At 44.5% G+C, this 14,357-nt stretch overlaps 1 protein-coding gene across 50 annotated transcripts in view; it reads right to left on the reverse strand.

Moving 5' to 3' along the window:
* The window catches only part of aplp2 (amyloid beta precursor like protein 2), a 142,852-nt gene extending 130,024 nt beyond the window's left edge, over nucleotides 1–12,828 (reverse strand). For 26 of the 50 annotated variants that reach the window (XM_090219026.1, XM_036961448.2, XM_090219021.1 and 23 more), the window contains exon 1: nucleotides 12,445–12,822. In XM_090219026.1, the coding sequence (XP_090075152.1) occupies nucleotides 12,445–12,516 (72 nt within the window). In that variant the 5' untranslated portion in view covers nucleotides 12,517–12,822. Of the gene's footprint in view, nucleotides 1–12,444 lie in introns of all 50 variants that reach the window. The other 24 variants (XM_090219048.1, XM_090219040.1, XM_090219039.1 and 21 more) reach the window with 2 other exon arrangements.
* Nucleotides 12,829–14,357: the final 1,529 nt, after the last annotated feature.

A 14,357-nucleotide genomic window follows, 5' to 3' on the forward strand; every position in this document is an offset into this window, starting at 1 on the left:
GCTCAACACCACCATCCCAGAAACCCAAGGGACAATTTGCATACCTCCCCAACAGGTCCACAGATGATGCAATCTCCATTACAGTGCCCTTTCCTACCTGGACAAAAGGAACACCTACATGAGAATGCTACTCAAATCAAAATGTCTTTAGGTCACATGCGCCGAATACAACAGGTGTAGTAGACCTCACAGTGAAATGCTGAATACAACAGGTGTAGTAGACCTCACAGTGAAATGCTGAATACAACAGGTGTAGTAGACCTCACAGTGAAATGCTGAATACAACAGGTGTAGTAGACCTCACTGTGAAATGCTGAATACAACAGGTGTAGTAGACCTCACAGTGAAATGCTGAATACAACAGGTGTAGTAGACCTTACAGTGAAATGCTGAATACAACAGGTGTTGTAGACCTCACAGTGAAATGCTGAATACAACAGGTGTAGTAGACCTTACAGTGAAATGCTGAATACAACAGGTGTAGTAGACCTCACTGTGAAATGCTGAATACAACAGGTGTAGTAGACCTCACAGTGAAATGCTGAATACAACAGGTGAAAACTAAATTAAACTACTACACCTGTTGTATTCAGCATTTCACAGTGAGGTCTACTACACCTGTTGTATTCAGCATTTCACAGTGAGGTCTACTACACCTGTTGTATTCAGCATTTCACAGTGAGGTCTACTACACCTGTTGTATTCAGCATTTCACAGTGAGGTCTACTACACCTGTTGTATTCAGCATTTCACAGTGAGGTCTACTACACCTGTTGTATTCAGCATTTCACTGTGAGGTCTACTACACCTGTTGTATTCAGCATTTCACTGTAAGGTCTACTACACCTGTTGTATTCAGCATTTCACTGTGAGGTCTACTACATCTGTTGTATTCAGCATTTCACTGTGAGGTCTACTACACCTGTTGTATTCAGCATTTCACTGTAAGGTCTACTACACCTGTTGTATTCAGCATTTCACTGTGAGGTCTACTACACCTGTTGTATTCAGCATTTCACTGTGAGGTCTACTACACCTGTTGTATTCAGCATTTCACTGTAAGGTCTACTACACCTGTTGTATTCAGCATTTCACTGTGAGGTCTACTACACCTGTTGTATTCAGCATTTCACTGTAAGGTCTACTACACCTGTTGTATTCAGCATTTCACTGTGAGGTCTACTACACCTGTTGTATTCAGCATTTCACTGTGAGGTCTACTACACCTGTTGTATTCAGCATTTCACTGTGAGGTCTACTACACCTGTTGTATTCAGCATTTCACTGTGAGGTCTACTACACCTGTTGTATTCAGCATTTCACTGTAAGGTCTACTACACCTGTTGTATTCAGCATTTCACTGTGAGGTCTACTACACCTGTTGTATTCAGCATTTCACTGTGAGGTCTACTACACCTGTTGTATTCAGCATTTCACTGTGAGGTCTACTACACCTGTTGTATTCAGCATTTCACTGTAAGGTCTACTACACCTGTTGTATTCAGCATTTCACTGTAAGGTCTACTACACCTGTTGTATTCAGCATTTCACTGTGAGGTCTACTACACCTGTTGTATTCAGCATTTCACTGTAAGGTCTACTACACCTGTTGTATTCAGCATTTCACTGTAAGGTCTACTACACCTGTTGTATTCAGCATTTCACTGTAAGGTCTACTACACCTGTTGTATTCATCATTTCACTGTAAGGTCTACTACACCTGTTGTATTCAGCATTTCACTGTGAGGTCTACTACACCTGTTGTATTCAGCATTTCACTGTCAGGTCTACTACACTTGTTGTATTCAGCATTTCACTGTCAGGTCTACTACACCTGTTGTATTCAGCATTTCACTGTGAGGTCTACTACACCTGTTGTATTCAGCATTTCACTGTAAGGTCTACTACACCTGTTGTATTCAGCATTTCACTGTAAGATCTACTACACCTGTTGTATTCAGCATTTCACTGTGAGGTCTACCTACACCTGTTGTATTCAGCATTTCACTGTGAGGTCTACTACACCTGTTGTATTCAGCATTTCACTGTAAGGTCTACTACACCTGTTGTATTCAGCATTTCACTGTGAGGTCTACTACACCTGTTGTATTCAGCATTTCACTGTAAGGTCTACTACACCTGTTGTATTCAGCATTTCACTGTAAGGTCTACTACACCTGTTGTATTCAGCATTTCACAGTAAGGTCTACTACACCTGTTGTATTCAGCATTTCACTGTAAGGTCTACTACACCTGTTGTATTCAGCATTTCACTGTGAGGTCTACCTACACCTGTTGTATTCAGCATTTCACTGTAAGGTCTACTACACCTGCTGTATTCAGCATTTCACTGGGAGGTCTACTACACCTGTTGTATTCAGCATTTCACTGTAAGGTCTACTACACCTGTTGTATTCAGCATTTCACTGTAAGGTCTACCTACACCTGTTGTATTCAGCATTTCACTGTAAGGTCTACTACACCTGTTGTATTCAGCATTTCACTGTGAGGTCTACTACACCTGTTGTATTCAGCATTTCACTGTAAGGTCTACTACACCTGTTGTATTCAGCATTTCACTGTAAGGTCTACTACACCTGTTGTATTCAGCATTTCACTGTAAGGTCTACTACACCTGTTGTATTCATCATTTCACTGTAAGGTCTACTACACCTGTTGTATTCAGCATTTCACTGTGAGGTCTACTACACCTGTTGTATTCAGCATTTCACTGTCAGGTCTACTACACTTGTTGTATTCAGCATTTCACTGTCAGGTCTACTACACCTGTTGTATTCAGCATTTCACTGTGAGGTCTACTACACCTGTTGTATTCAGCATTTCACTGTGAGGTCTACCTACACCTGTTGTATTCAGCATTTCACTGTCAGGTCTACTACACCTGTTGTATTCAGCATTTCACTGTGAGGTCTACTACACCTGTTGTATTCAGCATTTCACTGTAAGGTCTACTACACCTGTTGTATTCAGCATTTCACTGTAAGGTCTACTACACCTGTTGTATTCAGCATTTCACTGTGAGGTCTACCTACACCTGTTGTATTCAGCATTTCACTGTGAGGTCTACTACACCTGTTGTATTCAGCATTTCACTGTAAGGTCTACTACACCTGTTGTATTCAGCATTTCACTGTGAGGTCTACTACACCTGTTGTATTCAGCATTTCACTGTAAGGTCTACTACACCTGTTGTATTCAGCATTTCACTGTAAGGTCTACTACACCTGTTGTATTCAGCATTTCACAGTAAGGTCTACTACACCTGTTGTATTCAGCATTTCACTGTAAGGTCTACTACACCTGTTGTATTCAGCATTTCACTGTAAGGTCTACTACACCTGTTGTATTCAGCATTTCACTGTGAGGTCTACCTACACCTGTTGTATTCAGCATTTCACTGTAAGGTCTACTACACCTGCTGTATTCAGCATTTCACTGGGAGGTCTACTACACCTGTTGTATTCAGCATTTCACTGTAAGGTCTACCTACACCTGTTGTATTCAGCATTTCACTGTAAGGTCTACTACACCTGTTGTATTCAGCATTTCACTGTGAGGTCTACTACACCTGTTGTATTCAGCATTTCACTGTAAGGTCTACTACACCTGTTGTATTCAGCATTTCACTGTAAGGTCTACTACACCTGTTGTATTCAGCATTTCACTGTAAGGTCTACTACACCTGTTGTATTCATCATTTCACTGTAAGGTCTACTACACCTGTTGTATTCAGCATTTCACTGTGAGGTCTACTACACCTGTTGTATTCAGCATTTCACTGTCAGGTCTACTACACTTGTTGTATTCAGCATTTCACTGTCAGGTCTACTACACCTGTTGTATTCAGCATTTCACTGTGAGGTCTACTACACCTGTTGTATTCAGCATTTCACTGTCAGGTCTACTACACTTGTTGTATTCAGCATTTCACTGTCAGGTCTACTACACCTGTTGTATTCAGCATTTCACTGTGAGGTCTACTACACCTGTTGTATTCAGCATTTCACTGTGAGGTCTACTACACCTGTTGTATTCAGCATTTCACTGTGAGGTCTACTACACCTGTTGTATTCAGCATTTCACTGTGAGGTCTACTACACCTGTTGTATTCAGCATTTCACTGTGAGGTCTACTACACCTGTTGTATTCAGCATTTCACTGTGAGGTCTACTACACCTGTTGTATTCAGCATTTCACTGTGAGGTCTACAACCTGTTGTATTCAACACGTGACAAATAAAACATGTGATTTCATTTGATTTGAATGACTGGGATTTATAATGAACTCTGTATCCAAACACCACGAAGGCTGTCGGACTTGAAACCTGAACCTGAGACGGTAATGTCAACATGTTTCCTACTACAGGTCTATTGACAGGATAGCAACATGCTATTTCTGGGCCTTTTACTAAATACAAAAATAGCTTGCAAGTAAGCATTGTACTGTGTCCACTACGATGTAACCTGTGCATATACAAATATACATTTGATTTTTAAAAGTACAAAAACATGCTACCTGTGTTGTGCTTCAACTACAGACATAATGTCTCTTATTGCTAAGCCTAGGCCTGAGTTATTTAGAGGTCCCTGGCACTGCGGTTGTGACTGTGGCTCCCATTGTCCCCTCGCGGGGGCAGAGGGGTCCCGACTCCCCCTCGCGGGGGCAGAGGGGTCCCGACTCCCCCTCGCGGGGGCAGAGGGGTCCCGACTCCCCCTCGCGGGGGCAGAGGGGGCCCGACTCCCCCACGCGGGGGCAGAGGGGGCCCGACTCCCCCACGCGGGGGCAGAGGGGGCCCGACTCCCCCACGCGGGGGCAGAGGGGGCCGACTCCCCCTCGCGGGGGCAGAGGGGCCGAACGGGATTAAACATTTTTAAAATGTCAGCTATTCTGCGTTGCATTAATCCAATGTGAGCGCTGCAACTCTCCTGATAGACGCAGAAGCAGATTTATAAAAATGGCTGACCTCCTTATTCCAGGAGACAATGAATGACAGCATCTCAAATGGTATCCTAAACTCTATATAGGGCACTACTGTTGACCCGTGGCCCCCATAGGGCACTACTGTTGACCCGTGGCCCCCGTAGGGCACTACTGTTGACCCGTGGCCCCCGTAGGGCACTACTGTTGACCCGTGGCCCCCGTAGGGCACTACTGTTGACCCGTGGCCCCCGTAGGGCACTACTGTTGACCCGTGGCCCCCGTAGGGCACTACTGTTGACCCGTGGCCCCCGATAGGGCACTACTGTTGACCCGTGGCCCCCGATAGGGCACTACTGTTGACCCGTGGCCCCCGTAGGGTGACATCTGGAATGCACAATGTAACAGAAGTGGAGGAGTCACAGTGTTTCTGTAACTAAAGAGGAACAGACTGACTCTGACTGGCAATGGAAGTGAAAGAGGAACAAAGAAAGTACAGAGAAATTACCAGCAGGGTAAAACCAGTCTAGATCATTACGCCCCAGTCTAGATCATTACGCCCCAGTCTAGATCATTACGCCCCAGTCTAGATCATTACGCCCCAGTCTAGATCATTACGCCCCAGTCTAGATCATTACGCCCCAGTCTAGATCATTACGCCTCAGTCTAGATCATTACGCCCCAGTCTAGATCATTACGCCCCAGTCTAGATCATTACGGATGCTGGGGGGGGGGGGGGGGGGACTAAACAATCTATCTGCACTTTGTGTCACTAAATTTTTTTTTTAATAAAAAAAAAAATGTTACATTTCTATTGTCATGTGAAAGAGTATATGTTTTAATTGAAATTACCAAAATGTCTCCCTTTCACCAGATCCAAATATTTCCGCATGAACGAGTTTCATTTCATAGATTCGGTAGCCTACGCTACAAAATCTCATGTTCTGTCCATATGAAGTCGTGTATTTTAGGCCGTGTCCCTGAAGGACAGCTACGTGATGTCATGAAAAACAGCAAGCAGACACATGGAGTCTTTTATAACAGAAAGTTAAACAGATGCCGCTGACTTCACAGTTTCCCTTCCAAAAAAAGCCCCACGGGGAAACTTGATGTATGCTTATCACCAAATCAACATAAATGATTAGTCCAGCACGGGGCCCTCTAAAAGATCAGAGGATCAGAAGACCATACCACAATCACTATTCCATTAAAAAAAAGGAACAGAATACTAAATATTGACCAGCCTTTATGTCCAATAAAATTTTAAAAAAGATATTCATTCATAACCATTCAAATGGATAGGCTTATTACCCAGAGTGCAGCAGTATAGATTTTTTGGTTAAATAATTAGCAATAATTCCCAATAGCAGTCCACTTGCTTCCCAAGCCTGGCCTTGTGACACCCAAAGCCTTCCCAAGCCTGGCCCTGTGACCCCCCAAAGCCTTCCCAAGCCTGGCCCTGTGATACCCAAAGCCTTCCCAAGCCTGGCCCTGTGATACCCAAAGGCTTCCCAAGCCTGGCCCTGTGATACCCAAAGCCTTCCCAAGCCTGGCCCTGTGATACCCAAAGCCTTCCCAAGCCTGGCCCTGTGACACCCAAAGCCTTCCCAAGCCTGGCCCTGTGACGCCCAAAGCCTTCCCAAGCCTGGCCCTGTGATACCCAAAGCCTTCCCAAGCCTGGCCCTGTGATACCCAAAGCCTTCCCAAGCCTGGCCCTGTGACCCCCAAAGCCTTCCCAAGCCTGGCCCTGTGACCCCCAAAGCCTTCCCAAGCCTGGCCCTGTGACCCCCAAAGCCTTCCCAAGCCTGGCCCTGTGACCCCCAAAGCCTTCCCAAGCCTGGCCCTGTGACCCCCAAAGCCTTCCCAAGCCTGGCCCTGTGATACCCAAAGCCTTCCCAAGCCTGGCCCTGTGACGCCCAAAGCCTTCCCAAGCCTGGCCCTGTGATACCCAAAGCCTTCCCAAGCCTGGCCCTGTGACCCCCAAAGCCTTCCCAAGCCTGGCCCTGTGACCCCCAAAGCCTTCCCAAGCCTGGCCCTGTGACCCCCAAAGCCTTCCCAAGCCTGGCCCTGTGATACCCAAAGCCTTCCCAAGCCTGGCCCTGTGACCCCCAAAGCCTTCCCAAGCCTGGCCCTGTGACCCCCAAAGCCTTCCCAAACCTGGCCCTGTGACCCCCAAAGCCTTCCCAAGCCTGGCCCTGTGACCCCCAAAGCCTTCCCAAGCCTGGCCCTGTGATACCCAAAGCCTTCCCAAGCCTGGCCCTGTGATACCCAAAGCCTTCCCAAGCCTGGCCCTGTGATACCCAAAGCCTTCCCAAGCCTGGCCCTGTGATACCCAAAGCCTTCCCAAGCCTGGCCCTATGATACCCAAAGCCTTCCCAAGCCTGGCCCTGTGATACCCAAAGCCTTCCCAAGCCTGGCCCTGTGACCCCCAAAGCCTTCCCAAGCCTGGCCCTGTGATACCCAAAGCCTTCCCAAGCCTGGCCCTGTGATACCCAAAGCCTTCCCAGTGTAGCACCAGCAGCATGTCGTGCATAGCTGGCTCAGTCAGTCGTATAGCGCCTGGCTTGTTGACTTTGCTCTGAGAATTCAATACATCTTTATCTCATCATAACCCAAGCCTGATATAGCACACTGATATAACACACAGACACACCTTTGTCTGTAAGGAACAATAGCATCACACACACACACACACACACCATAACTAGGAGCAGAACCAGGACCAGAAGGTCATCTGTTCTTCTGTCCAATGCAGCACGAGTCCAGACAGGTGAAATGTTTCTCTTCTGATCAGTACATGGCTCTCATTCTGTACAGTCTCTGGCTAGCTAGACCTACTCCAGAAAAATGCAAGGTAGGTTCCCATTCTGTACAGTCTCTGGCTAGCTAGACCTACTCCAGAAAGATACAAGGTAGGTTCTCATTCTGTACAGTCTCTGGCTAGCTAGACCTACTCCAGAAAGATACAAGGTAGGTTCTCATTCTGTACAGTCTCTGGCTAGCTAGACCTACTCTAGAAAAATAAAGGTAGATTCCCATTCTGTACAGTCTCTGGCTAGCTAGACCTACTCCAGAAAAATACAACTACAAGGTAGGCCAATATAAAAGCATGATTTCTTTCCAGAGTGAATTGGCTTAATGTCATTGTAAAAAAGGATTGTTTTACAGGTAACAGCCAAACTAAGAACGGTACACCAACAAGTGTTTTAATAGGTCGTCAGGCCACCATGATTCTGGAATTTAAATTGGAGGGATGTGACACCATTCTTCCACTTTCCATTATTTGGCGTTTTGATGATGATGATGGAGGACGGTGGTGACAAAACGCTGTCTCAGGCGCCGAAACACACAATCTCCCACAAGTGTGCAATTGCGTTGAAATCTGCTGACGGAGACGGCCCATGTCAATAGTGTTCGCATCGTTTTCATACTCATCAAACCACTCAGTGACCACTCGTTCCCTGTGGACGTTGTCATCCTAGCCAGCCACGGTAGCCTAAATAATAATAATAATGGCCTGTCCAGCATTATTATTCATGTTGGGATATTAATTACTTCATTAACTCTGGAACAACACCGATGTGGAAGCATCCGGTTTCAATATACTTCATATTCCTCATTTACTCAAGTGTTTCCTTTATATCTGGCAGTAACCTGTAAAACATGTATAGTACCAGACTCTCAAAACCAGGCGGTTCTTGATTCCCTGCTTTTTCTCCTTGTGAGAAAACACATGATGGTCGATGAGGTCTGAGATCAAATGAATGATCATTGTGTTGTTATATTGACAGGAAGACTCTAGAAGCATGTTGGGTCCAGGCCAGTCCCACTCTGACCCTGGCTTAGCCGGCAGATAGGCAGATAGGACCCCCTGCTTACAGCTGCACTAGGGTCAGACGGGCTTTCCTGTGTATTTTAGCGAGAGAGCTATGGCTCGGAAAATGTACCTCAATCCAGTAATGACAAATAGGTTGTACTCCAAACTGTCCCATTTCCCCAACTGTTACACTGAGAAGATTGCCCGACTGCTAGTTTAAGGTAAACTGCCGTTTTCGTCCTCATTCTAGCTAGCAGTAGCAACACACTACCACAGCAGCCATTATGGAGTACAACGCAAGACTCATCCCTGGACTGAGGTACATTTTTCTGAGCCATTGCTCTCTCGCTGGCTCCTTCGTGTCTTAAAGCCAACTTATGGGCATACCTGGCATCTGCATTGGCCGTACAATGTTTACTGCGATGCGGCCTCAGGGCATTCATACTGCTTGCGCTTGGTGGAGCAAAGCTGTTGTCAAGAAAGAGAGAGTTTGTGTTTATACAGGATGTACCACCCTCACCTACCGTCAACCAATCATGTCAACGCAGAGCTATACGGAGCACTCTGCGTTAAAAAAAGTGGGAGGCGCACGGCAATAACGTAACGTAATGACGTTACGTTACGTAATTGATAATTGATTTGGCATCCGCAAGCCCCCAGAATGGCGTCACACCCTCAGTATGGAGCCTCCGGATCACATTGCCCGATCAAACACAAACCATGGCTATAAAGTCGCCTTTCATTTCATCTCCGAACCACATTCTAAAAGGATCTGCATGGCCAATCCGACATCTGCAGTGAACGTACAGTATTTCCGTAAAGGTCAGAGAGTTCATACTTCTTTTGCGTCGGGCAGCGGTTTAGACGCAATTGGTCTGCACCGTACCACGCGTAGTGATAACGGGCTAGTCTCTAAAGCCATCCAGCTCATTACAAGCAACTGGCTGAATGAAAAAAATACATTTTCTGAGATGTCCGTTTCCTGGTGTTTGACATCGGAGCTCAGCCAAGATGGCACGAAGTAAACAATTAGTTAGTTTTATTAAAATGCACCATTTTCCCACCTGCAGCTCCATCCCAAACCTCCCCAATTCCACCCCAGCAAAATTAGCATTTAGGCTGTTTATATGTATTCCACACTATGTTGAGGTTAAAATCAGAGTATAATGCCGTATGGATGTCAACTCTAATAAAATGTTCAGGTCACCGTCATCAAATCAACTGCATTACTGTTAAAAAAAACTACTTTGACTACCACCAACGACTTCTCTATGCTAACTATGCTAACAGTGTATACGAACAAAAGTTAGCATTTAGCATTTACTTTTTCTAAACCTAAAAATGGGGACAACTTCTAAAATGTTATGCAGAGAAAAACAGCCAAATATATCCAAATCGGATTTTAGTAACCACATTGTGGGCCTGTTACAAAACATCAATCATGACAGATTATTTTATATTTTTTAAATCCAGTTTGTCAGATCAGATTTGTCGAATCCAATCTGGCGTCCTTCTTCTATCCCCCACGGTCTGCCTTCCATTGACCGCATCCATCCCCAATACCTCCCAGATCACAATCCAACAGTTCAAACTCATTGAAATCCCTTCACAAGGTATCATAAAGATGTTGATTTTTTTTTTGTGAACTTGTTCTGATAGCCTCATCAAAACCCAGATCAAGCATAAATTTCCTTTAAAAAAGGCGCTGCATGGTCAATCCGTTATTTGCAGTGGCCATACTGCGTTTACTGTGTTACGGCCTCTGCAGAAGGAAGACCTCATACTTTCCATCGTGGAGCAGGAGCAGAGCTGTTGTCAAGGAAGTTGTCAAGGAAGTTGTCAAGGAAGTGAGTTTGTGTTTATACAAGATCTCCCACCGTCACCTACCAATCATGTCAATGCGGAGCTATACAGAGCAGTAGCAATGCGTGGGTAAAAAAAATAATAATAAATAAAAAAATCACCAGGGAAACCAACCGATATAATTAAAAGCTATAGTACAACCAGTCTTGTGATACTTGTGTTGTTTACTCTGTAACCCGTTGGTTGATATGCCTCGACACCGTGACATACAGACCTAAAAGACAGAGACAATAAGAAGACACAGCGGCAGAATCAAGTCAACCTTCGTTTCATCACAAAACCAGAGAGCAACCTCTGTCCGGTGGAGTCCACAAAGCATTTAACAAAACAGTTATATGACCTACAGGGTGGTTTCGCAAGTTAATGTTCCCCACATTTTCAGACTGCTAATGATTTATAACCACGGAGAAAACAGGAGCTCCTTGTTACAGCACCACTTCAACATCTAAATCACCTCGGCTTAGTCTTAATACAGGACAACTTAGATGCCAAAAACCCATTTTGTCCAATCAACGTTAAATATGACATGGCTGGTTGTGTGTCTGTGTAGAAAGAAACATGTTGACTCACCCTACTTGTAGAGAAATGCCATCCTCCTCTTTCATGTTGCCTAAACGTGTTGTACACAGTTAGTTTGTTGTTGTTCTAGGCTACCTGGCTAAAATGTTCGCTCGCTAGCCTAACTTCCAGGCCAGCTAGTTAACATTAGCATACTACATCTAGCTACATATTGCATTTCAATTCTCTCAGGCCAGGGACACAATGAAAACATTTATGGTTGAATCAGAATAGCCCTAATAAAATCATTGGTATGTGCACATACCTATCTCCATCCATGGCTAACTTAGGAAAAGGGACGATTTTATCTAGCTAGCCACCGGAGGGCAACGACACAATGAGATGCAACAAAGGTTATTTTCTGTCAATAATGACATTTGGCTTGTGATTTGATTGGTCTGAAGCCAAATTCCAACTGGCTTCCCCTTGATACTTTTTTTGGTGTGCCAGGACTATTCACTATTTATATTTTAATCGTGGGAGGCTATATGCTCACTGGCCTCCCTTGCATTCAAGACACATTAAGCCTCTTGGGATTTGAAGCACATTTATGAAAACACAGAGACAAAATATTAAATTATTTTGTGTGGGGGTTTTTTTCTTGGTAATTTTTTTTGGGGAAGCCTGGCTCCCATTGGCATCCATGAATACACGCCACTGCTACTGAGCCCTCCACATTGTTACAACATTTGGGAGGCGCACAGCTATGCGGTATGTAGCTCGATTTGGTCTCTGTAAGCCTCCGCAATTGCGTCACACCCTCTGTACGGAGCCTCCAGCAAACATTGCCAGAGTAAGCATGAATTGGCTTTAACAGTGCTGGCGCACATTACCACAATTAACGCAGTAGGCGATACACAAGCGATTTTAAAAAACGACACACTGGCGATTCAAGGACGATTGATTCAGTACATTGTAACAAGCTTCATATAAATAAAAATACATTTAAAAAAAAAAAACAGTCCATGTCGAATAGCCACAGTGCGAATTATTGACAAGATAAATGACAAGAAAATCGGATATGTTAATGTATCAGCCTAATAATACAACGTATCAGCCTCATAATACAAAATGGTAGGAGAATGTAGCAGAAACGCAGAACGTTACAAAGCCATAAGAGGCTGGAGTCTGTAGTTAAACATATAGGCAGCGTATGGGTTACAGGGGAGTACGCAGTAATCCCGTGAGCTTCCCCCTCCGTGATTCCAAGTTAAACAAGAAAAACAACAGAAATACAATGCGTGTCCGATTCCGGACTACATTCCTACCTCAATATAGCCGGCCAACCCTGGAACTACGATGCCCAAAATAAGGACCGATATTGCGGAGACTCGAACCATCTTCTAAACTGATCTGCGCCGATATCACAGTCAAATTGTCCTCTTAAAGTCGACAGGATCAATTCCACGATTAACAATGAGACGAAAAAATGTCCCGGAATGATATATAAATCTCTTCTGATGAGCGAAACTAGTCCTGCGCCGCTTGTTTGCCCCGAGATCGTCAGCGAAATGTAGCACACTAATGAGTGGGATAGGGAGGGAGGGAGTGTTCGTCCTGCCTCTTCTCTCTTTCTCCAGATTTCCCCCCCCGGTCTAACGTTATAGAACACAGTGCGCCGCCAGGCGTCTGGCGAGAGTCCTACCGGATGTGAAGTCATTAGATTAGGCTTTATGTACATATGATACGGCTGTTGATATGGGCCTAAAGGATTTTGTATTGTTACATACAATGGCGATTTTAGCATGTACATTTTGGTGTGTGTGTGTGGGGGGGGGGCACGTTTTAGATGCATCCCAGCAGAGCCTCAACACAACACCAAACAATATATGAATTGCACTATAACGGTGACAAACGGTGCACACAAACGGTTAGGGCCTACATAAAGCTGATCCAACAGCAGAGCTTTCTTTTCAACACCATGGAGTGAATCGTTAATACTGTTAACACCACTTCACCTTGGCTATCAGCAGAGCCTTGTCTGGCAGGGAAACAGTTCATTCAGCCTCATTTACTGCCTTTAAAAAAAACATGGCTGACTTGCTTAAACAAATGTGGTTTCTACTGACAATTGAGATACAAACTATGGCATAAGGGGACAATGAGCGGATAAGAGGCATAATTTTGATTAAGACATTAATGAGCTAAGACGGAGGTAATCCATGTAACTATTTGTTCAGCACTTTTGAAATGTACAGACACAGAATTCAGAACACGGGCCGTTCTTACAGTATTCTCCCTGTACACCAAGTCAGAACCGTGAGATAAATGAAGGGGACATATAAGCAGACAATGAAAGCCCTTACAATATTTGATGATTACATTTCTCTAAAGCAAGCTATAGGCTACATGGCAAAACAGTAGGCTAATTTATGAGGGGGGAAAGGGGCCAAATTGTTAGGGTGAGGCACATGGGCTACTAACAGCTTACTACACAACATACACTTAGTATTACTTACTTAGCTACAGTATACATATCTCCCTGGCATATTACATCATTCATGCAGCAGCATTCAATACATTTTCTGTTTGTTGTGCTGTGCTCACTTGTCATCAAAGTCTGGCATTCTCTGGATATATGGCGCCTTCAAAACAACTGGAAACTCGGAGAAAACAAGGTTGAATCATGACGGTCAGTGATCTTCTTGTCGGAACTCTAGAAAGTGGCCCGAGTTCCCGACTTGGAATTCTGAGTTCAGAACACATTTTCCCAGTCAGAGTTCCCTGTTGTCTTGAAATCACTGAAGTCTGAGATTTCCGAGTTTCCAGTTTTTTTTGTACGCGACTAAAAGTCCTGCTGGATTGTCCAATGTATTCACCCTTTTCTGGCCCATGGTGTTGGATGTAACTGTTTATCCTTTTAAACTCAGAAAAGAGACCCTTAAACCCAGACTTGGACCACACACCCTCTCCACTGAATAGCAGGCTAGTTATTGATTAGCAACACTTGCAGTTAGCTACTGATTTCTTCCAAACCACACATTGTTGAGTTTGCGATTTTAGTTGTTTACTCCAATGGCCGATGAGCACCGATGCGTTTTTTAATATAATTTATCTTCATATGACAAGGATTGAAAAGGATTTGCCAGTAGATTATCGACTTGATTTATGATGATGAGTATTTGTCTAGCTAGCTAGCTAAGATTTTGAAAGTGTGATGTTGACATGATCAGTCCAATCA

This window comes from Oncorhynchus mykiss, chromosome 24 (assembly GCF_057628025.1).
Source record: "Oncorhynchus mykiss isolate SJ-2025 chromosome 24, ASM5762802v1, whole genome shotgun sequence".
In the NCBI taxonomy this organism is placed as follows: Eukaryota; Metazoa; Chordata; class Actinopteri; order Salmoniformes; family Salmonidae; genus Oncorhynchus; species Oncorhynchus mykiss.